This window comes from Pogona vitticeps, chromosome 1, assembly GCF_051106095.1.
Source record: "Pogona vitticeps strain Pit_001003342236 chromosome 1, PviZW2.1, whole genome shotgun sequence".
NCBI lineage: Eukaryota > Metazoa > Chordata > Lepidosauria > Squamata > Agamidae > Pogona > Pogona vitticeps.
This window is the reverse complement of record NC_135783.1, coordinates 313,712,677-313,738,631: the sequence shown is the minus strand read 5'-3', so window position 1 is coordinate 313,738,631 and position 25,955 is coordinate 313,712,677. Positions and strand designations below refer to the sequence as shown.

The 25,955-nt window shown below is 38.5% G+C and overlaps 1 protein-coding gene across 2 annotated transcripts in view; it reads right to left on the bottom strand.

Annotated features, from left to right (window-relative positions):
- Nucleotides 1-25,955, bottom strand: part of AKAP6 (A-kinase anchoring protein 6) — a 335,833-nt gene that overhangs the window by 194,041 nt on the left and 115,837 nt on the right. For both annotated transcript variants that reach the window (XM_020788446.3, XM_078392147.1), the window contains 3 exons: nt 18,488-18,610; nt 6,052-6,148; nt 4,600-4,763 (listed from right to left, as the gene is read on the bottom strand). In XM_020788446.3, coding sequence (XP_020644105.3) covers nt 4,600-4,763; nt 6,052-6,148; nt 18,488-18,610 — 384 coding nt within the window. The remainder of the gene's footprint in view (nt 1-4,599; nt 4,764-6,051; nt 6,149-18,487; nt 18,611-25,955) is intronic.

Genomic DNA, 25,955 nt, shown 5'->3' with positions numbered 1-25,955 from the left:
GAACAAGAATCTTTAAATCAATTTAAATTAATCATTTTGGGTACTCAGATCCGGTTCATGCCAACACAGCTATGCAATAGGATTTTATCCATTGCTTACTAATTGGCACTGGTTCCTTACACATTTTTGCTAGTGCACATATTTATAAATGCATTTACTTAACTTATGTAGTTCCTTTGTCAAGACCTGATATTGTATGTCTATAGATTGATAAAATAACTAAGGGGAAGAAGCTGCCCTGAAAATGAAAGTGCTTTTAAAACTGAGGCTTGAGTAGCAGTTTAGAATAGTCATTCTAAACCAATTAGCTACCTCTCCAGCCCAGTAACATCACTGAACAAAAACAATCCTAATAGCTGAAGAAGTTTATTTTATAAAGAACTTGTTTATGTTGCAAAGTTTAAAAATGACACAGCATTTATAAGTACTATAGTGCATACTTTCTGTGATTATAATCTTTCGAGTTCACAATAGCCTAACATTTCAGGATTTTAGGGTGACGGTATCCTAGTGCAATAAATACCTAATGGTACAGAACATTATTACAGTAAGCTCTGCAAAAACTTTACTCATAACAATATGGTTATCAGCATTGTGGCAGCTTACCAGACATGAAGTTACAGAAATTACAAAGACTGCAGGAACAATAAAACTTCTTATTGAACAATTATTTTTGGAATACCAAGCATTTGGATCTCCAAGCCCTGCAGAAAGGTTTTATTTATCGTTAGAAGAGAAGGGTAAACAAATGGAGGAATTATAAATATAGATAAATATCACACATACACACACACTTCAGGAATTCATTCACAAAACTGCAACTCCATGCCACTTTGGGCACCCAACATAAAAGAGCAACAATCATGTAGCAGCAACAACAATGATAATGTATTTTGCTCTGTACATGCAAACTAGCACAAAGCCGGCCTGGCTGAGTGAGAACATGATTTAGAATTTTTCTCTCTGTGTTTGTAATATGCTTAATGGCTAAGAAAATTAGTTTCTTTAATAATTTTTTCTGTAAGAACTCAGATTTTTCAAACAGATGTATTCACAGATTTTTAATGTACATTTTTAAGTTATAAGCTTTTTGTATTTTCAGGTTATAAGTTCCTTCATTTTTAAATTCAAATATAATTTCTGCCTGCAACTTCAGTTTTATTTCTTATTTTCAGCCTTTCATAGTTGTAAAACTTACAGATGGCAATATATTTTCAGGTATTTGTACCTACATTTTTTTTCATAACTAGTTGGAAGATTGTTGAATGTTTGGGAATTTACTTTGGGGAATATCGAATATAGAAGCAATGTAGATAAATAAAGCATGTAAAATTACACAAGCTGATGTTGGCTGGAATCATTGCAACAGCAAAAAGACTTATACTGTGACACTCAGATACAACTTAGGTATCATTATCAGTGTTTGTTTGGTTTCACTCTGGAATTAATTCTTAATTCGGATGTGATTAAAGCAGGATTGTGATTTTTACCTAGAGGTCTATACAGTTCGGTAGGTCTCTTAGGGGTATGTTCAGGCATCAGGTTATCTGACCCATAAATCAAACTGTTTTTGCATGTATTCTTTCAGCTGTGCATGTTTTTGGCAATGTTCATGTCACCATATATTTGTTATTTTACGCTCACTTCTGTTTCTCCAAAACATTTTATTAGCCTTGCAAGTTATGGAGTCAACGTAAGATTGTTGAATATTTGGGAATTTACTTTTGGGAATATGGAATGTAGAAGCAATGTAGATAAATAAAGCATGTAACATTACACAAGCTGATGTTGGCTGGAATCATTGCAACAGTTTCTCCACATCAGCCCCCTGCCCATCGGAGTTCTGGTGCACATAGAGGAGATGCCTTGGTAGAACATCTTTCCTCTTCTTCACATGTGTTTCTTTGGTTAAAAAGACAGTGGAAAGGGTGGGCTAACAGACTTCTCTCAACACATGTGGGCTCCAAACATTGTACAGCGTGACTGAAGCAAAGGAGACCATTGTCACCTGCACTTTGTAAGCAATATCAAGGCTACAGCTTACATCCTTGTATCAGTTGAGAGTGAAAAAGGAGGTTCCAGCCTTGAGCTGTTAATGATAATGCTGGACAAGTAATCATTTGTCAGACTTAGAAAAGGTAGCTGTGTTAGTCTGTGCAGAACTGTGGCTTCAACTGAAAAAGTAGCCAGAACTCATTTAAGTTCTACTGATTTCAAGTGGAATTACATGCAATTTAGTCTGACTCCAGGACACGGAGTCTGTGCTGAGATTTCTGCCTTTTCCTTGTTTCTGTTACAGATAGACTTTATCCAAGGTGTGCATACTGTATTATTGAGACGAATGGATCTCATACAGTAATGGGAGACTAAGGGAAAGATGCTCAAAGGTTAAAAAAATTCCTGCATTACTTTGCTTCAGATGAGTTTTCGTTATTTGTTCTGCTTTTACAATTTGTTCACTCACAAACAATGAAACATGGTGATATGTAAAGCTGCTTTGTATTTATTCATAAAATTATACTCACATGTGAATTTTTTCAACTCATAAACCACTAGGACTTCGCTACTGCTCTGGATGTCCAGCCAACACAATCTTTTAAAACTTCCTACTCTAAATCAGTAATAGATCTGCTAATATAGTTTCACATCACCAAGCTCATCACAGAATACTTATTATAATTCAAAAAGTGTGTCATCTGAATGCCCTGAATAAGTGATAGCACATGCCATTTCATCATGCAGTAATCAGAAAAATCTGATTTTGCTCAGTGATTAAAAAAAACCCTCTATATCATTAAAAAGACACCACGGGGAGGGGGGCGAAATAGGAAACTCTGGAAACAAGAACTTTACATTTCTGGTTAAATTTAATCTTTCTTTATAGACCTCTCTGGAATGCACTGATGGCATCTTCATAAACCGAGTCAGAGAAAAAAAACCCAATTCCACCAAGATTTGAATGAGTGGCACCTGACCTATTAACCTGAGTCCACAACATGTCTACTTTCTGGTCATCACAATATATCTTAGTAACTGGCATCTAAACATGACTTTAAACTGCAAAACCATAGACTGATGTCCATGTTTCCTTCCAACTAGCACCCAAACCACATCACATAATCTTCTACAACCAAGATCCATAATAAAAACCCTGTAAGGCCATCAGACAGGATAATCACACTGGCTTTTGAAAGAAAGAAAAAAAGATCAGCATTCAGCATTTTTCAAAGTAACTGTTAGGTATCTGGCTGTGGAGCCAATGACTGGGAGTTCGATTTCAGCCCGTGCTTCTAAGTAGAACAGTCACCTATGCAGCTTTGGACAAACTGCACAGTAGCAGGGCACACCAGAAGAGGGGAAAAGAGATGTCTTCTAAGTACTGTCTACCTAGAAAACCCTGGGAAACATGGTCATAAATTGGAATAAACTTAACAGCATGGGAACTAAACTAGACTAAATTAAACTTTCAAAGTACAAATCATATCCATTGAAGGGTACTACATGTGTATTTCGGCACATAAGTAAAACTCTTTGAACTTGATGGCACTAGGGCTGCTAAAGTCTGTGAGCCCAGCTTTCATTGCTTTTCCTCTCCCTCACTTGATAAACAGTCGTATTTCACACATGCCATAATTTGTGACTTCTGTTTGGTTTTCAGTTCTGTAGACATTCCAGCAACAGACACAAAACCAAGCAAAAGGGGGGGGGGAGAGAGAGAGAGAGAGAACTTTGAATACCAACTGTAGGCATTAACATGGTAAATGTGAAATGCAACCAGCCTCTCAAGAGTCTAGCATGAATATTTTACAGTGTTAATCTGTGTTTTCCACCTAATATGTCTGATGAAGTGGTCTAAGAAGGTCCATGGAAGCTTATATTAAAATGTAATAATCTTTAAGGTGCCACAATGCTTTTGTCTTTTTCATTTTTCATTTGTTTTTGCTTGATATGCTTGTATAGATTAACACAGCCATCCCTTCTAAAACTATGTAGATATGGATATCAATACTTTATTTATAAAGTCATTGATGCATTCAACACATGCAGCCTTATGGAAGACTTAAACTTCTTGCCAAAAAAAAAGATTTGTGGCAAAGCATATGACCTTCTCCCCACTGCAATGGCTATCCCCTAATTAGGCAATGCATCTGATAGTCATTAACAGGAATGAGATAATGAATCACTTTCTCTCTTCTTTGTTAATTTGCTGTAACCAAGCGGCTAATGGATGTCAGAGCTGAGTGATTGCACTGATTATAGTGATTTATAGTTGCAACAAAACAATTTAAAACCATTCTGATTATTCATGTTAAAGATAGTTTACGTTTTGTTTACCAAATATTTTATATCCCTTTTCGATCCCAATGCAGTTTGCTTTACCCAAAAAAATAATTCTTTGTGAAGACTTTAAAAGTTTCAGGATAAGCTCTCAATCTCTCTCTCTCTTTCGTATTGTTTCCGAAGACATTTTATTTTGTTTATAGAAAAAAATTACCCGGTAGAAATGAAAAGCCTTAGGGTGGAAACAGAACTTCAGTGGTGCCTAGTTCAAAAGGAAGAGGAAATAAGAGGAAATAAGGCAAACTTCAAGCCACTTACCTTGGGGCTCTCAGTTCCTTCCTCTTGCTCTACAGACACATCAGTAGCCAGTATCTCGGCTTTGATGATACCCAGAGCCCTAAGAATCCAGCTGTGTTGTCGTTTGATTTGCCTCTGTAGTTCTTTCCATTGGCCTGCAATCATCTGCAGCATGTCCTTCAGTCCTTCTCCCAAAAGCAAGAGAAAACAAATGGTCATACATTTAAGTTCAGCGTTCAATAACATTATTTATACAAAGGATAGCAAAGAATTCCAAGGTAGGAACAACAACAGCAACAAAAACCACAACCAGTCCCTTCTCTTTCAATATTTGGGGATGCTCTCTTAAGGAATTCTAACCTCCATAGCTTGGAAAACAAAACAAAACAAAACAAAACAAAAAACTAGGGCCAAAATGTGGTGCACAAAGAGCATGCTCTGATTGAAGGTAGCAAAGAAAAATAAGGTAATAAATAATTGATAACTCATGTATAGAAGGTATAACAAAAAATAATCGTGCTGCAGCCAATTCCAGAAATACTTGTGCTGCTGCTCTTATTTTCCACTTTAAAAAAAAAAGTTATTTGATAAATATGCAATGACCTATTAGTCAACAGATTTTGAGATCTAAACACCATGCCACAACCTCCAGGGAATTATGCAAATCAGCTAAATGATTTACTATTCCATCACCATGTGCAAGGGGAATCTATTTTAGATTCTAGAGTACCCTGTGCAGGTAGGTTGAAAAGTAACAGATGGAAAATCTTCAGTTTTAATGACACTAAAACAATGGGCATAAATAGACATTTTAAAGAAATCCAGCCAGGCCAAACTAAAAGCTGCTACAGTATTTCTAGGAATCTAGAGTGTAATGATTAAAACCATACTATTAAATTAGTCAGGGCAGAGTTTTTAAAAAATGACAAAAGTTATTATTTATCCTGACCTAAGACTTATACTGAAAAGGACAACCATAATTAAATGGAGGGGGGGCAGAACCCTATTCCTAATTTTAAAATCTTTCCTAATAAATAGTTGAAAATTGCTGCAAGAATTAGCTTAAATGGCAAAGGAGCCTTTACCAGTGCAATTACTCATGCTGGCTATGTAAAAATATATATGTGTATAGATATGAAATCTTAATTTATCATCTTAATGTTATTTCCATAGCACCTACATCAAAGAACATGTCAGCGTGAAGTTTTCAGTGTTGTAATTTCAATTGAAACTCAGCTGAGCAGCAAGACCAAAATAAAATGAACAGACTATTTGCTGGCAGTATTTCATTTTCTAAGTATCACAGCATTGTATGCAGTATATGAAACATTTATAAATCTTGAAGGTCAAACTGATAATGTAAATATTAATAATACATAAGGAAGTGAATATATGCAGTAATTTACAGCAATGCTTCTTTATTCTTTAATAGTCCAGAGACATAAAGACTTGCAATATTTCAGGAGGATTTACCTGATTTGTGAGATACTATAAGATCAAGAAGTTGCCGTCCTTCTTCAACAACAGCTTCCTTCAAAGCACAGTGGCTATCTACATTCAGCTTAAAGCTCTGCAAGGAAATGTATGTACTTATATTTATACAAGTATCAAATGGGAGAGAGGCGTTTCAACATAATACACACATATTAAATTGCTTATGGCTTTTACCCAGAACCCTATTGCCATTTACCCAACAACTAAATTTGTTTGCAAGGGGTGGGAGCTATTGATATTACAGAACTGAGCTCATAATATTTCCATGATACTAGCAAAGTGCTTCATCTGTGTTATAACAGCAAACACAACTAGAAACTGCTGGATACCTCAGTGGTTTAGTCATCTGGCTACAGAGCGAGAGCTTGGGGGTTTGATTCCCTGCTGAGCCTCCTTGACAGAGACTGGTCTTGATGATCCATAGGATCCCATCATTCTATGATGATAGTGATGAGATGATAGTGATGACCAAATCCATTATGTCTTTTAACCAACGACAACCCTTACGCCATATCTGGAATAGCAGCATCCTATGAACTACACAGGTAGTGACTCTGTGGTGACTGAGCTGGAGTCACCACAGATGATTAGTCTTTTCTAGATTTATTTCAGATATTGGTAATTAAATTATTTGGCTTAAATCCAACAGGATATTACACTGTCCACCATTCCTCTTCCCCCATTCCATCCTTCGGACTGTCTGAAAAAGCTCTTGATGGTTTCTGCCCCTCCCAAGCAGGTTTTGAGGTGGAGGTGGGGACTGTACTAGAGAGGGTGTAATGTTTCTCTCCAGTACTACTGGTTTTTACTCTTGAGCCAGCAAAAATCCAGCCTAGGATGCATTCCTTTATCTATAAATATATACAACACAGATTAATGTCAATTAACACAAAGTTAATACTACTAATTTGCTGGAGGGTCCGTTCTCCTTCATACTGAAATGGTCAAGCTTCATTAGATTTGTTTGGGCTTGACAGGTACAACTAGTATTACTCTTTCACTATAGCCTACTCTATCCAGAACAATTACTATATTTATTTTGATAATAATTAAGTTCATTTTGACAATTACAAATTAGAAGCAGAAGAAACCACAGAAACTTTATGCAAATGCTCACCTCGGATTATTTGATATGGTAGGTCATAAACCAGAGTTTACAAATGAAGGCCTGCAAAACTTAATTAAACTAATCTATTTTAGCCAGAGCACAACCTATTAGTTCTCAGTCTTACTAGCCTTATTCTGGGGTGAACTGTCACTCTCCCACTCGTTTTTCCGCCAAGGGAAGAAAGACCACTAGAAATGCCATGTGTTGGCACCAAAGTTCTGAGCACTATCTCACCCTGGCATCAGAGAAGAAGACAGGTATGCCCAGAAGGAAGAGCACATGGCAAACAGCAGTCCTCTGTCATGTCCCCAGGCGAGTGGCTCAGATTGTGTAGCTTACTGTTCAGGTTAATGTTGAGAAGACTTCTTCCCAAACAGCATGTATCTGAAGAAGTGGGATACAGTCCATAAAAGCTTACACCAAGTGAACTTATTAATCTTTAGAGTGCCACAAGCTTCTTTATTGGTTTTGCTGCAGCAGACAGCAGATGAACATGGTTAGGAACTCAGGAAAGGGCTTGTGTGAAGGATACAAACTGTACAGGTGGGGACAATGTGCATTTAGAATGCTGATTGGCATATTGCTTTAAAAATGGAACGAGCTTAGACGCATGCAGTGCATTTGACACAAGATATTGGAATAGAACTTTATAACAGCCTGAATACTATAGGAAATGTTGCAGAAGATTTAAAAGAAGAAAAGGATTATTGTGAACTTTTTTTTCATTGTTGTGGGATGTACCGGGACTAGGATGATTGTGTGGGATGTACTAGTTTGGTGGCGCAAACGATGAAGAATTTAGGGACTAAACTGAATTCATGCACTTGTATATTCACTACATTCCTCAATTAATCATGGTACAGTAGATATGAATTACACACTCCTATGGGAAAGTTGGCGTTGGTTCAGAATACAAGCGAGGACTAAAAGCACGCTCTGTGACTGACTTTTTAAAAAAACTGATAGGTGTCTGTCTTGGCATTTGTGCAGTTGGAAAATCTGTTTTAGAAAAAAAAATACTTGTGCCAGCAGCTTTTAGTTGCTGGCCTATTCCTCTTTCCCCCGCCCACCCGCCCAAGTAACACCATCTTCCCTTGTCATGTAGTTCAGAAGGCTAAGATTTTTGACAGCTCAGAGTTCTTCCATCAGTTACATCAGACTTCTGCTGCTTGTTGCCCTGCCCTCCACAGGCACTGGATTACAACTCTTAAGAAGTTCCAGGCCACTTTTGAGAAGTTGTACTCCAACACATCTGGAGACAGCAGTAGGTTACAAAAGGCAGAATTACACAGAAACAAGGCCGTAGTTGCAACGAGGCAAGAGCTGAAATCACTGGTCCGGTTGGATGGATTCTGGGGGATGTCATCAAAAAAGTAATATTTTCCAAGTTCTTGCTTCAATACAGCAATTAAATGCACAAGAGATTTACTGTATCTTCCTCTGCCCTGTGACATCCTCATTTAAAAGGCTTGGAAAAGTTACATTTTTAAAACTCCAGTTCTCCAAATCATGCTGGCTCTGCTAGCTAGGTGGGAATTCTTATGCAAAAAGGGAACTTTTACAGGCTCTGCTAATGAGGAGTTAATCATAGAAAAAGGGTTCTTTCCTCCCTACAAGCCTCCAAAACATGCCAATGCTGAAAGAAACAACAGCCATGCGCTGCTATTTTTGTACTTTGTGGTACTCAGTTTCTCATGTAGCACTAAAAAATAAGTACTTTCTATATTTTAAGTACCTATTTTAAACACGCTGTTTTCAACAAAATTATTTTTATTTAAAACTGAAGAAGCCTGCACCCATGATTTTTTTTAAAAAAAAAACATATCAAGCAGTGGTATGAAAGTGTGATGACATCAAAAATATAAATTGGGTGAAGTATCGAAAAGGAAGGAGGGAAAACCCATGACTCTTTGTGTCACTTCTTTCCTTAAAGCTTCACTTTTCATGAAACCTTTTCTAGAAGTTCTTTTCATAAAAGCAAGCTTGAACGAGGCCTGACAATATTTAATTTACTGTTTACTTAAAACAGGCTGGGGCTGAATAGTTCGTAATCATGCATTTCACGAGAGATGCCACGCAGGCGCCTCATATAGCAAAAGAAAACGTAAAGGACCCAAGAGTAGGTTGGATAATTTCATGTAATTGAAGCGGAGCATTGATGCAGCTGGCTAGGGCTGCGGCTTCAAGATGATATGGATGTGTTTGATAGGAAAATTGGGAAAGATGAGGTATTCTTCTTCATTAGAAAAAAATAGACTTTGCTGCCCTGGAAAAGATTCATTAAACATAACACATCAAGTATACAATGTGGCTTGATTTACAGGTGCACCTATTAACCAGTAATAATGTTGACTGAAGGAGTAAAATATGATGAATAAAGATGGACCAAAACTCTGGGGCTTGATTTGCAATTTTACAGTTGCAGAAAACTCTGACTTGGTGCCTAATTGGCTGCAAAGCACAAATAGCAAAATCTGGCAATAGATTAACCAGTAACACATTGGTCTTAAGGGGGAAAGTCTTTTCACAAACTGTGAGGATCGTAGCAAACAAGAGCAAAATAGATGGTAGGTGGTTCCTTGTTACATTCTTGCAAATTCAGGTGTGTTTCTTTTTCTGCCGCCAACTCTGGGAGGAAGTGGAACTTGTCGCTTCAGATCAACGCACAAAGAAGCTCTAGTGGTAAGAGAACAATTCTACAGGTGGGAGAATAAGTAGACAGGCAGTTCTACCTAACTAGCCACTAAAGATTGGGTGGGTGGGTGGAAACAGTATTCCTTTAAACTAACAGTGATAAAAAGGTTTGATTGAGTGAAGCACGAGCGCTCATCTGTAAAATCTGGTGGGATTTGTTTTCCTCCTGTCATTTCAACATGAACACATGGGAGCATATACTCAGGAAATGAAAAAGTGCATCACAGGCACTGCTTTCTTTCTAAAGAGAAAGGAAATTAACTGGAACATTACACGTAGAGTGAGCCTGCAGGAGATGACAAGCCAGAAACGCTTTCTTCTCTTGTTCAAGCAGCAGGCTGGTGCTTGTAGCTTTATCTCTCCAACTTGTAGTGCACACAGATAAACCTGGTTTTGTTTCAGTTTTTTGTTGATGCACCCTATCACCTGGCAGAAGGCAGCTCACCTTTGCTGAGCTGTTCCCTCCCCACAAACCAGAGAAAGAATCTAGGGTTTGTCCTTGGTTTGATGTGGGGCCAGGGGCGGCACCAGGACAAATTTTAAAAAATGCTATAAACCAGTGGTTCTTAACCTTTTTGAAAGAAACACCCCCTTGAGCCATTGAGGAAGTTATCATCGCCCCCCTCCCTGCAGTGATATCTTATTTATTTATTTATTTATTTATTTATTTATTTATTTATTTATTTATTTATTTATTTATTTATTTATTTATTTATTTATTTAAATCCAATAACCCCTGAAAACAAAATTCAATTGCAAGAAAATTAAATGTCCCCCAAAAGTAACATTTAATGATTTAGTTGCAAGGGAATTTTAAGATGCAAAAAGAAATATAAAAAGGGCATAAAAACAAACTACAATGCAGGAACTAAAAATTTCAAGATGAAAACTCTGAAACTAAATTAAGATTGGATGAAAATATATATTCATGCACACTGTAATAAGGCTGCAGCCATCTTCACAGGTGTGGCTTGCTCCAGTGCCCCCCTACCGCCCCCCTTCTGCTCCAGCGCCCCCATGCCGCCCCTTTTCGTTCTACCGCCCCCCTGAAAAATGAAATCACCCCCTGGGGGGCATTATCGCCCACGTTAAGAACCACTGCTATAAACCATTCAGTGGATAATAAGCTGAATCTGAAACAAATTTCCAGATTTATTTATTTTTTAAGCATGCTTTTAGTTGCTGTTGCTGCCAGGGGAGCAACCAAAAAATGTACGCCAGCAAGGAAGGATACCTGCAGACCTCTGACTTGTTGTATTGTGATAATTGACCTATATCCTTTCAGAAATGCAGATCTTTCAGTAACTCACATGTCTGGGCTTTGAGATGACATCCTTCAACTGCCTTCTTTTATTTTACTATGCTCTACTCTTAGTGTCAGGTTGTCTGTGCAGTCTTCTTAAACATTTCTGCCCCTTGGACTGTTCTGTTGCATCTCTTTTTCAGTTGGTACTTGAGAAAGACTACATGTTTGTCTGCTGATTCTGTATCCATTGTTTGCTTCTCATCTAAGTTCATCATGGCATCGCCAATGCCTCTTATTTCTCTTAGATGTCTTCCACTATGTTTTAGGGGCTGAAATCCTGTTTCTTAATATAATATATAACAACTAAAATAGGCCCACTGAATTAGTGCTGAGTCACCAAATCCCCACTGATTCAATGGGCCTACTCTAGCTGTCACTCACTACACTGAGCAAAAGGATTTCGTCATTGTTTGTCCTTTAGACATCTATACCTTTCAGGATTATTGATTATCTTGCTGCATGGCACTGAATTTTGCCAGATTATCCTGTTTCACTAGGGCATGGAGCTCACTATATCCCTTGGCTCAAGACCTGGAAGATTTGTGGCCATTTTGTTGTATGTCAAGACCTGTCCCTCTTCCTGCTGGCCCCTTAACTTAGCAAGATAAACTCCTGTAAACTTCGGCTCTTATGGCCTACTGCTTGTTGATTTCCATATCATATTTCTGAACATGGGGTGTAGTTTGTAGCAGCTGCCAAGAGAATCAGTCAGAAGCATGAGGTTGTTTTCTGGCCCATCTGACTGAAAGACTCTTCTGTTCCACACAGAGATAAAGCAGAGACTGGTGGAAGCTGAAAGCTGATGTGCCAGCAAGAAACTGTGTCTTAGATCTTGACAGATTAACAGATTATGCAAACAGACACAAGTACATGAAGTCACCCTATGTAATCTTGTAGCTACTCAAAATGAGAAACTGGTGAACCAGGCAGCCTCTGTGACAGAAGGAAAGAATTCAGGACTCTAGGCTGGCTGCAGGACCATTAAGGTGTCCTGAAATATTGTCATTGAAGACATTCTTCACCTTAACTGATGTCAGTGAAACAACAATTTACATAATTTTCTTTGGGATCTCATCCTCTGTTTCTGTTCTGTGATTTGTACTTCAACAACCCATAAAGAGATGTAGAAGACTGTCACTGCTGAGTGCAACCCACTCTGGATTCTCTATTGTAAAAATGTCATTTGGGGATATTTTACACTCTTAATTCCCCCAAATTTCTGGATTCTTTTGATACCTTGGAATCCTATCACCCTTTGAGTAACTTTTGCTTTTTCTCAACATACAGTGGTGCCTCGACTTACAACCTTCTTGACATACGACCATTTTGAGTTGCGACCAGCTCCTGCTGCAAAATTTTGCTTCGACTTGCAGCTGGAGCTTCGAGTCGCAATCAAAATAGGCAGGGAAAAAAGGTGGGGAATTCAAATTAGAGGGCTAACCATTGGTCAGGGAAGAGCTTCTTTGCAGTTCTTTCGCCCCAACAGATAGAGTGTGTGCATCTGAGAAGGCTTTGGACTGCCTGGTGCTGCTTTCTGAGCACAGTGGTGCCTTGCTTGACGACATTAATCCGTTCCAGCGAAATTGCTATAGAACGAAATCGTCGTCAAGCGAAAGTAAAAAGCCCATTGAAACGCATTGAAAACTGCTCAGTGCGTTCCAATGGGTGAAATACCTCAGCGTCCAGCAAAGATCCTCCATAGGGCGGCCATTTTCTGGTGCCTGTAATGCGAGGAATCTGTCCTAAGTACAGCGGGGAGCCATTTTGAATAGCGGGTGGCCATTTTGAAACCCGACGATCAACTGTTTTCTGATCGTCGCAAAGCGAAAAACCAGTTCCCGAAGCAGGGAACCCATCGTCGGGAAACCAAAAAAGCCCTTTGAAACATTGTTGTGAAGCGATCTCGTCGTTAAACAGGGTAATCATTAAGCAGGGCACCACTGTAAGTACATTTACGGGGTTTTGCAGGGTGGGTTTGGGCTGGGGGGTTATATTTCTATGCTGTGATTTTGTGTGTGTTTTGTTGTGTTTTTTTTTCAGTCCCAGCACCTTCCGATGGGGCTGCTGTGTGCTTTAATTTTTTTGGTTATTTAATTTTTTTGGCCGGAATGGATTAATTACATTCCAATGCATTTCAATGGGAAATGGTGCTTCGACTTGACCATTTCGAGTTACGTCCATCTTCTGGAACAGATTATGGTAATAAGTCAAGGCACCACTCTACTTACAAGGGCTTTGAGATCAAGGACTGGCTAACAAACAATATACCCATGACTCTTTATGTGAGTTTGCCCTCATTCAATTTGACATTTTCCTTTCTGCACCTTTTCAAAAATGGCATTCCTTTAAGGCAGGGTGGGCAATTAATTTCTATAAGGGGACCACATGAAAAATCTGAACTGTGTTCGGGGGCCGAACCAACTTTACTTAAAAATAAAATGAAACAGTGATGTTATGATTGTTTTTATTTTAAACTTGTTAATCTTCACAAATATTAAAGAGGTTTTTTGTGATATGCTAAAGATAAGCAACTGATCAACTTTAGACAAAAAGCTATAAATAGTTGTGATGTTCAGAACTGTCTGCGGGCCGGACACGAGTGGCTTGCGGGCCATATGTGGCCCTCGAGCTGCACTTTGCCCAGACCTGCTTTAAGATGATGATTCCACTGGTCATTCCCTCTATCACCATGGCATAGGTACACTTATTTGAGTATGGAAGAATCCACTTTTGCCACCACAGCCTAGGAAAAATCTTGCTATTTACAGGTACATAAATATATTTTCAACATAACTTAAGGGAAAGTTGTATTGTGCAAGTAATTCCATGCAACTGTTGCCCAGGTGAGATCAGATACTACATATTGCCATTTGTAAGCAATAGTTAAATCACAGCTTCCTGATTTTAATATCCAAAAAGACTGCTTTAACACGGTAGAAATACCAAAGCTGGACACAGCAAAGGAAGAGGACAGCAGGTTGTCAAAGAGAACGAAAGTGAACACACAACATGCTCTTCAATTGATGAACCTTGAATTATGATCCCAAGATTGTAATATCTGAATTGGGTCTTTGATAAGAAAAAGACTGAATTACATTAATATTTCAAAGATATAAAGCAAAATAGAGTGAAAGATGAATGAAATAATAAGGATTCAGAATTGTCAATTTGATTGACTGTCACACTTGCAAATTACACCTGTCCATGTTTCCAGAGAAGCTGGTCCCTATGAATTCCAAGAATTTGTGCCTATTGTGCCTCTATTGTTTGCAAAGATGATACTCCACTTTACAGCTTAATGCAATATGCACTTTTATCATAATTCCTTATAGCAATATTCATTTTTAGGTCCCTTAGTTGCTGCAGGATAATGATGGAATCTATATTCTAGCTCCCAGCCCTGATAAGTAATTATTTGTAAGTTGTGAGGCTATACTTGCAAGTGCAATGTTTATGAACAATCAACTATACAGTATTCAATAGAGATTAGGCTTAGTGGAAAACAGTGCATGCAAGCTGAGACACTTTTTCAGTGATCTAACTGCCTACAACAGTGTTCTAGGTGGGTTAATGAGTCCTCAGAAGCAGCGTTTAGCAGGGGAATAAGCAAATATTAGGGTTGCCCTGTGTTTTAAAGTGGAAGTACTTTTTCCTAAAATAAAGTCACCACCAACAAATTCAGCCCATTGTTACAGGCATGAACACATTCAAATACAGATGGCATTGGGCACGCTTATATATGTTTATCCATTGGTGTGAAGGGGAAACATTGACATCTCCTCTTTTCATTCAAAGAATAAAATTCTCATGGGTGCACATAAGACGTCCCCTTTCATAGCAGAATACGTTCAGCTGGAAGTGACATGTAAGAATGTGGCCCAAACCTCACTGCCAGATACTGACACTGTGTGATGTGTCTGACAGAAAAGATTATTTTAGGCACCAATCCATTCTTCTCCTGAGTTAGCACCAAATGCAAATACTGTATCAAGATAATTTTGACACTGCACTTAATGGGAACTTAATTTCAGAGACTTCTGTTTAAACACAGATTAGAATTTCTGCTAGACCATTACTAAATGAAAATGTGGCATTCTAATTAAAAAAAATAGATCACAGAGGAATGACTATATCTTCCAGTTACACATGATCCTTCTTTTTAAAAATTATTTACAATGCAGTCCTGTGGATTCAGAAGTAAGGCTTACAGAACTTAATGGGATTTGCTCTAATGTAGATGTCCACAGGATTGCAGTTTAATGTTCTGCATCTCCAAAAGGTAGATGATGAAAACTGAGTTTGCATTGCTAAGCAGCAGGTTTGGGTGTACCTAATGCTTTAAACTGTATAGTGCATAGCACCAGTAACCTGAGGGGAAGAGGAGGCCTCATTCTCGTTTTGACCAGAAATTGGAAGGCAGCATCTTGCCATAATGGTTGTTGTGGGTTTTTTGGGCTCTTTGGCCATGTTTTGAAGGTTGTTCTTCCTAATGTTTCGCCTGTCTCTGTGGCCGGCATCTTCAGAGGACAGCACTTTGTGCTCTGGTCACCGGTTGCTGTCCTCTGAAGATGCCGGCCACAGAGACTGGCGAAACGTTAGGAAGAACAACCTTCAGAACACGGCCAAAGAGCCCGAAAAACACAACAACCATTAGATCCTGGCCGCGAAAGCCTTCGCAAATAGCATTTTGCCATACTTTGTAACATGCTACTTTTGAAATGTAAAGATTTCAAAAATAAAAATATAAAATTATTTCTCATGCATATCTCTTATGCATTCATATTTCCTTTTGTTTGAAAAAAATCCACTACTGCTAGGGTAACAAACATCTGACGTCCCAGATATTGGTATACAGCAACCTCACATTGTTCACTCACCATTGCCTGTGCTTAATTTGGGAAATGCAACTTGCAGTATATTAACAGCTGGTGAACCAGCTTCTAGTGTAAAATATTGGCAGTCATTGAGACCAACATTAAACACATTTATCACCACAATCATCATTATTTTAAGTTCTGAAAAGTATAGGCTCTATATGTTTCTACCCCTTCCATTTAGAACATGCAACTGTATAATTCCATATTTACAAGTCATCAGACCTTAGATCTAAGGTCCAATCTACAGTCATGTGAAAAAGAAAGTACTCCCTCTTTGAATTCTATGGTTTTAAATATCAGGACATAATAAAATCATCAGATCCTTAGCAGGTCTGAAAATTAGGTAAATAAATCCTCAGCTGAACAACAATACATGACATATTACACCATGTCATGATTTATTTAACAAAAATAAAGCCAAAATGGAGAAACCATGTATGAAATGCTAAGTACCTTCTTACTGCTTCCATAGGAATTAAGAAGCTAAGTAGCAGCCAGGTGCTGCTAACGAAATGCCCTTAACTAATTGATCATCAGCAAATTGACCACCTCTATAAAAGCCCAAGTTTTAGCAGTTCGCTGGTCAGGAGCATTCAGGTGTGTGCTAACACAATACCAAGAAGGAAACACATCAGCAATGATCACAGAGAAACCATTGTTGCTGCTCGTCAATCTGGGAAGCATTATAAGGACATTTCAAAACACTTTAAAGTCCCTCATTCTACAATGAGGAAGATTATTCACAAGTTGAAAACATTCATTGCCAATCTTCCCAGGAGTGTACATCCATGCAAATTCACCTCAAGGTCAGATCATGCAATCCTCAGAGAAATTGCGAAAACCCCAAAAGTTACATCTCAGTCTCTATAGGCCTCAGTTAGCATGTTAAATGTTAAAGTTCTTTACTGTACAGTTATAAAAAGACTGAACAAGTATGGTTTGTTTGGAAGGGTTGCCAGGAGAAAGCTTCTTCTCTCTAAAAACAACATGGCAGGATGTTTTCAAAGTTGCATCTGGACAAACAATGTCCTGGATAGTTGAGACAAAAGTGGAAATGTTTGGCCATAATGCACAGCATCACGTTTGGTGAAAACCAAGCACAACATATCAGCACAAACATCTCATGGCAACTGTCAAACACGGTGGTGGAGGGGTGATGATTTGGGCTTGTTTTGCAGCTTCAAGACCTGGGTTCCTTGCAGTCATTGAGTTGTCCATGAACTCCTCTGTGTACCAAAGTGATTCTAGAGTCAAATGTGAGGCCATCTATCTGACAGCGGAAACTTGGCCGAAATTGGGTCATGCAACAGGACAATGATCCGAAGCACACCAGCAAATCTACAATAAAATTGCTAAAAGAGAAAAGCACCCAGGTGTTGCAAGGACACTGTCCAGGTCCGGACCTAAACCCAATTGAAATGGCTGCAAATGCCTGCAAACCTCAATGAATTGAAGCGATATTATAAAGAGTGGGCCAAAATTCCTCCACAACGATGTGAAACTGATAAGAGTCGTACCGAAAATGATTACTTCAAAGTGTTGCTGCTAAAGGTTGTTCTACAAGCTATTGAATCATAAGGTATACTTAGTTTTTCACACACAGCTTCTCCATTCTTTCTAATATGTTGGCTTTTAGCACAAGAACCACAATTGTTTGTTGTTATATGTCAACAGGTCATGTCTGACAACCCTTATTACCACATTATTAAAAAAATCTGCATCTTGTAACAAGTTTTAAATAAACATTTCAACGAGGGTGAGCAATTCCCAGCATTTCTCATCCTCTGCTATTCTGATAAAGACCAAGGGGAGTTCCAATAAACATTTGGAGGGCCATATTTTGCCCACCCTGTATTTTGCTGGAGACTAGAAATGCAGAAAATCTAACAATTGGGTTGATAATGAGTACTTCAATGATATAAGAACACTTTACAAAGTTTTAGTATTTTCAGTAGAAAAGCCCCCCCTTCTTTTTTTTTTGACATATGAGTTGCTTTCTGTGGTGACATTTCCTTTTCTGGGGATGATAATTACAATATCCTGCTGGCTCCTAAACTCAGGTGGAGCATTTGTTCCACAGTACATGCTTGAAAGATCAAAGGGAAAATCTAGTTCCTTTTCAATCAAAACATGGATTGGTTAAAATTTCACTTAATACCACCGGCAAGACTGCCTTGCATATTTTCTTAAAATGATGCATAGAAATAATTTTAAAAATAAAGTAAAATAGAACACCAGGCAGGGTATTTTTCCTTATTGGTTTTAGTAATAGAAAACTTAGAACTACAGAGCTGGAAGGGACCCTATGGATCATCAAGTCCTCATCTTATAAGGGAGTCACAGAAAGGAATCAAACTCCCAACCTCTACCTAAACCACTGAGCTATCCAGCAGTTTGTTTTAAACACATTCAAAGAATAATCTTGCTTACCAAATGGGTTTCCAAGTAGAGTTTAAGGCTGTCTGTTTCTGCCTTTGGAGGAGTCCAGTTCTCAGTTGTTTCCATGGCTTCATTTAACCAGCGAATGAATTCATCCAACTTGCTTACAAAACCCTTCCATAAGAAGAGAAAATAAAAGGAAAAATACAAAAAAAAGTAAAACTATAGTAAATGCATTTTTTTCAGTTCCTTTGCAATAACCCTGAGGATGCAGTGCTGCCCAAGAGACTAGCAAATGTACTGAAATACTGTGGTCATGGTTGGTGATAAGGAAGGAGTAAAAGGGGTGTCAAATTAATTGAGATAATTAAAGACAGTGGTGTGGTGAATCCATACATGAAACAGTGTTCGGGAATGTTAATGTTAATTGATGTTTAATAATTAATTATGTTTTGTCAAGTTAATTCCAACTTATAGTTGATTCTTTCAGGGCTTTTTAGGTACAGGGTACTCCTGTTCTCTTTTTCTAGGGTGTCCTGGGACTGTGCAGTTTGCTAAAAACCACACTGGCTGGCTGTTTTTCCAGGAGACCTAATGGGGAATCAATCTCCAAACCTCTGGCTACACAGCCAGGCACCCAACTCACTGAGCTATTCCAGACATTAACTCCTTAAGCTTGATTCGGTTTTATAATGATGATAGAATCAACTTGCAACACATTTGTTTTAATAATCAAAAAACCCATTACAATTATTTAAAACAACCCTCCAAAAAGTAAATAACATGAACCGTTAATTGTACTCAACCTACTGATGCTATTGCTATTAAAAATCTTAATGAATTAAGAAAGGTGCACCCGTTTTTATCAAATCATTTCCAAGCTTTGAAAGGAAAAATGGGTTTTCCAATGCTCCAACAAAAGCAGATATGCCATCAGCTTGATGTATTCCATTGCCAGACCTGAGAATTGTTTCCCAATGGACCTCCATCTTGTTAGGATTCAGTCAAAGTTTATTAGTCCACACCCAACCATTCACTACCTCCAGGAATCAATTAAGCCCCTGCACTGCCTCACTTCACTCATAGAAGAGAAAAAGAATAATATTCCTAACACATCAGCCCCTAGCTACTGATCTTGCCTGACTGTTTAGAATAGAATAGAAAAGAATTTATTTATTACGGTCGCACTTTGCCCAGGTCTGATATAGTCGTGCCCCGCTGGACGATTACCCAGTTTAATGATGAATCTGCTTAAGGTTGACGTTTTTGCGATCGCTTTTGCGATTGCAAAACAATGGTTTAAATGGGGTTTTTTCACTGTGTGATGATTGGTTCCCTGCTTCGGGAACCGATTTTCACTTTACAATGATCAGCAAACAGCTGATCGCTGGGTTTCAAAATGGCAACCGGCTGAAGAAAATGGCCCCACACTGTTTTTAGGACTGATTTTTCGCACTACAGGCACAAAAAATGGCTGCCCCATGGAGGATCTTCACTGGATGAGCAGATATTCAGCCCATTGGAACGCATTGAACGGTTTTCAATGCATTTCAATGGATTTTTTTATTTTGTTTGACAACATTTTCACTCTACAGTGATTTCGCTGGAACGAATTACCGTCGTCATGCGAGGCACCACTGTACAAACAATTCACAAAACATACCATGTGGCCAAAATACACAAAATGCAGTTCAAAATGTATAGCCAATCCATAAAACACACTAAATGGTCAAAACACACAAAATGCAATTTAAAAAGTGCACAACAGGCAATCAACCATGCACTGATTGTAAAACATGGGGAGAATAAAACACAGCACCTCTACAGCTATCCCCCGGGCCATTGTCCCTTCGGTTGGGACCATAACACCTCCCCATGCTAGACAATAAACCTCCATCTTGTTAGAATTTAGTCAAAGTTTATTAGTCCACATCCAACTGTTCACTACCTCGAGGAATCAATTAAGCCCCTGCACTGCCTCACTTCACTCAGTAAGAGAAGAAGAAGAATATTACTAACAAATCAGCCCCCCAGCTACTGATCTCTCCTGACTGTTTGGAGAAAATAGTGAAGAAAGGAGCTAAACCAATTCTCCCTTTTCTCCATTCCAATAGGTGGTTAGTGCAACCACAGCTTGTCTAACAGCTTGTCTAACATTGCAAACCCCAGTATTTCTATATTTCATTGTTTTGACTTATTAAAACAAAGACACAAAACTGCATCCTGAAAATCACAGTAGTGGGAAATATTTAAAGTGAGATAGTGAAACACAGATATGTATAAGCAGCTGAACACAACACTAATACAACAAAAAGCAATAATATGGTGACATTATTTGTTCTCTGGTTGCAATACTACTGTCATGAATTGTGCTTTTGTTAAAGAGTAAGGAAATAGAAAAAGAAAGATGTTCATTTTCCAGCAGAAGAAACAAAAACCCTTGAATCCCCATAGTTTTTCAGATGTGTCTTTAAAATTTTATAGAGAGTTTTCAAATGAAATTAACTTTAGAAACTGAAAATTATTTAGAATACTAAAATCATGACACTGAAAATTACTATTAGAGATGGGATAACACTGGCCAGTTTCTCAATCCCATTGTCTAAGTCAACAGCACCATCTGGAGGCATCTCTATAGTATAGCTAAGGCTTGCTAAGAATTATTTCAGAAAAAAAGTGTTATTCACATTCTTTGAATTCCTCTATTCATGACAAAATTCCAGCCAGCATTAGAGGGAGAAGTGAAAGTTGTGGGCAGTTTCTCAATTGGCAATACACAGATACTCAAAGAAAAATATTTCCTTAATTTAACAGAAATGATACATCACTTCAGCGATGATCTAGGTGATTGTAAGAAAAAATAATCTGACTTTCCATGACTGTCCACAGACAATCAAGGGAACTATTCAATTTCCAGTGTTCTGAAGCAGCTCACAAAACACTTTAGGGGACTGGAAACTGACAGTGGAAGGAGCTAATTAATCTTTTCCAGGCGACCACACTTGCTGGAAACAGACTTTACTCAAGCCTTCCAACCTGTCCCAAAACAGCAGAAACCAGGGGTTCAAAAAAGGTGTGGGACAGCTCTTAAAGAGGAAGGATGGATCAATCTAAAGCAGAGGTGGGCAAAATGCATCCCTCCAGATGTCGCTGAACTGCAATTCCCATAATTCCTAGCCCACACAGCCAATAGTGTGAGGAGAGTTGGGCCTAGCCCACACAGTGAGGAATGTTGAAATTTGCAGTTCAGAAACATCTGGAGGGCTGCACTTTGCCCAGGTCTGATCTAAAGGGTTGCACATGTGCACTCTGTAATTTGGCTCATTCCAAACCGTGACAAAAGTGATTCATATACCAGTCTACATGGTGGGCAGTGTGGACAGCTTCAAAGATTTTATGTAAAGACACTATCCATACTTGCCAAAATGCCTGATGGCTTGGCTGAGCTGACAGTAACACAATTAAGGACATGCTGAATTCAAACCCTTTCCAGCCCAGGAGCATGAGAAACTGTTTAGTTCTAGCCTGACTCTGACCACATTTACTGTCAGCCTCGTGGCTCTGCATCTTTGGCTGAGAGAGATTTTAGTTGGCTGTGCCTCTTTTGACCTTTTTTTGCTCTTCTCAGCTGATGCAGAAGTTGTGCCAGCAGATCTGTGATCAATCACAGTTGAGATATATTCTTCTAAGACATACAAAAGGTGGAATATGGCCAGGAGAGGGTGATCAAGATACTAAAAGGTCTGGAAATCAATCCCTGTGAAGAGCAATTGAGAGTGAATTGGTATGTTTACGCAAGAAATGAGAAGGCTGAGAGGTAATATGTAAACCAGTGGTCCCCAACCTTGGTCCTCCAGATGTTCTTGGACTTCAACTCCCAGAAATCCTGCCCAGCAGTGGTGGTGGTGAAAGCTTCTGGGAGTTGTAGTCCAAGAACATCTGGAGGACCAAGGTTGGGAACCACTGATGTAAACCACCTTGAAATATTTCAAAGACTGTCACATCTTGTTTTTTTCTGGCTTCATAGGGTAGAATCCAAATTAACAGATTTGAATTACAAAACTGGAGATTTTGACAAAACATAAGAAAGAACTTTCTGACAGTAAGAGTTGTTCAGCAATGGAATGGTCAACCTTGGATAGTGGTGGACTCTTCTTCATGGAGGTTTTCAAACAGAGATTGGATGGCCATTGATTTGGCATGCTAGAGTTGTAGATTTCCTGCTTTGTCAGGGGAATGCACTGATGACAACTCTGAGTCTATAAATGCTTAGTGTTATGGCAAGTTTGCACAGCTATCTATCTAGTGTGATCTCTTGTCACATCTTCGCCTCGTGGCGCAGTGGTTAAACCGCTGTACTGCAGCTAAAACTGTGCTCACGACCTGGGGTTCAAATCCCAGGTAGCCGGCTCAAGGTTGACTCAGCCTTCTATCCTTCCGAGGTCAATAAAATGAGTACCCAGCTCGCTGGGGGGCAATGTTTAATTGTAAACCGCCCAGAGAGTGCTTGAAGCGCTATGGGGCGGTATATAAGCAGCACGCTTTGCTTTTTGCTTTACTTGTGTTCCATAAATACATGACTCATCTCCATTTAAAAAATGCTGTCAACATGAGAATATCCAGTCAAGCAGTGATCGCTTTGAGACACACTAATTATTTTCTCTAACATACATTCAGGACTATTTTTTCTCTCTCCAGACCCAGAGGAGATGAGCAGCAGTTGCATAATTCTCTTCATAGCCCAAACCAAGTTTTGGTTTGACTAGGTCTTCTTGTTACAGGAAGAAATAAGATCTCACTGTCTTTCCAGGCTTAGAAACCCTAATCTTGGTGGTTCATAAAACCAAATCCAAGTATGAAAGATGCTTTATGGCCATCAAACTATTTCCAGCTCAGATTTTATCCAAGTCAGAGAAGGATTTTTCCCTCCTCAAAATCAGTACCAAACTCACATCCTATCTAGTATACAAATCCCCTACTACCAAACCAAACAGATATGTAAATGAGATAGAAGGGGAGTGAGATTGGAGAATATTGGGTGGGTGGCTAAGTGGGAGAATATATTGGAGCCCACTGTATCCCTGACTGGTTGTATAATTTGATACAAATTAAATTAGATTTGGCTTGAATTAAACACAAATAATTCCTCGTTTTGAGAAGGAAATAGCTCAGCTTAAACTAATTCACTCTAATACAGAGGGATGATCACTGATCTCTAGAAACAAGTGACATAATAGATTTGCTATGTGCAAACCTGACTGGGGACAGGTAAACTTAATTCAAGGTGAATTTAAAAGGCAGAACTGACACTTGAGGAGCATTTCACCGGAATGAAATAAAACTATGAAAATGATCTGCATTGCTCCAAAAAGTAGGCATTTTGGATGGGAACATTTGGACCCCAGAAGAGCCTCCCTTTCAAATCAGTCCTAGTATATGTATATCCAAAGAAAATAAAATATCAGCCTTGTGGCACTATGTCATTTTACTAACAACAACAACAACAATAATGTCAGCCTAACTTACTTCTCAGGAGTACTGAAGAAAGTTAAATGTTTATTACTCTTAGCTTATTGAAGGAAATCTCTTCTATCATCAAATGGGAAGGTATTCTATTATCTACATTTATTTAATCTATAATCAATTCATGTTTATGAGATAGTTATGATGAAAAATACAGCCCTAGAATTTAGTATTGCTACCATCTGAACAGTATGATGCAGAATTAATAAAAGAAGTGTTAACAGTGTTATCAAAATCTAATTGCTAATGTCTGGAGTTCCTTTTCATTGTAAAGTTTAATGTTGCATTGGATGTATGTTTCTCTAACGGGATATTCCTTGGTTGTAACCTGTTTACTTCCACCAGTATCAAAACTGCATCACTGTACAGATATACTGCACAGCTTGAGCTATACAGACCTAGATGAACAGAATTTGTGTCTGCAAGAGGTGTATTAGCAACACTGAGCCTCAAGAGGGTGCTGTATTGCCATTGTCTAAGAACATGAAATGCAGAAGTCAAGAAAGAAAGAAAAAAGGCCAAACTTTTTCACTTTGTAAACTGATGTGTTTACAACATATGATGGGTTGACAACATATGATTTTACCATTTGGGTTGACAACATAAGATCTCACCATTGTCTTATTTTTAAGCATCACTATGTGACTTTATAAAAATATGAGCTGAGATCTGTGCAAATTGTAGTTGAAAAGATACCGTAAATAAGTTGTGCAACATGCACAAAGAGAATAATCTGAGGCAAGGACTCAGTTTTCATCTTACGAGAACACCTTACATTTTATATACCGCCTCCCTCCCACCAGGTGATATTATCTACCTTGGCATTTAAGATTCCTTCAGTGTTTTGCTGATTGCCATTTGGGAGGATTTAATGTCTCACTTTTTTCTCATTCTCAATTTAAAAAGACTCTTGGGGAGGGGGGAAATCTATCAACTGCTTTTTTTTGTCTTCAATGAGAAAGAGTGTTTTAATACAATGAGACATTTCTGTCAAACCCTGTCAACAATTGAGGGACTATTATGTTCTGAAAATTGAGGGACTATTTTGTTTCTGAATATTTTCTTAGCAGCAAGACTTAGTGAATAGACAGATAAAATGAATAGATGAATGAATAAATAAATAAGGTGAGTGAAGAAGCTGGCAAAAATCTTAAATTTTCCTTTTTTTATTTCCAAAGTCTTTTTTAATTTGAAAAAAAAACCCCAAAAATTTCTTATTAGTCATGACAAGAGCCATGCAGTGCATGTTTATAGTGTTACTCCAGTGCTTTCTCTGTCACGACTGACAGATTTAAATGAAATATCTGGGAATGCTCTTTAAGGAATCTTGTGAGTAAGATGTTCACAATCTAGTTCACTCTCCCAGCAGCATTCCAAAGCTGGCAGGGGAGGGAGAACTGAAGCAAGCATGGGTGGGGCTCAGAAGGGTCCTGGTTCAAGGTTTCAGAAATGGAACTGGAAAACTGGTCTGAAATCAATCTCCACCCAGCAGCTTCAACAATCTTGGCCTAGACGGACTAACGGCCTCATATTCCTCTTTGGCTGGCTGACTCGGCTTATTTATAGACTATTCCTAGTCTGTAGAATTCCCTGCTTCACAAGGCTAAGCTTCCCTCTTCCTTATAATCCTTCCACCTGTGATGGAAAACTTCTTTTTTCCACAAGAAAAAAAAATGCAGGAAATTTTATTGGTTTGGGGTGGATTGACTAATTTCCCCCCATTAATCATATGACACAATTGGAAATGCAAATCAGAGTCCGACTACTGTATAGGGGAAAATGTGGAAAATACTATGGGGCTTCATGTTTTTCTCACTGATAACATGATGCAATGGGAAATATGAATCATCCCCGAGCCTCACAGCTCCAATCTGTAGTTTTTCCTCCCCACAAAAATGCTTCTACTTTTTAAAATCCTATTGCATTGGTTCAAAGGGTGTGATTGCTTTCATCCAATGCACAGAAAAAAATCCCAATTAAATACACAAAACAATGT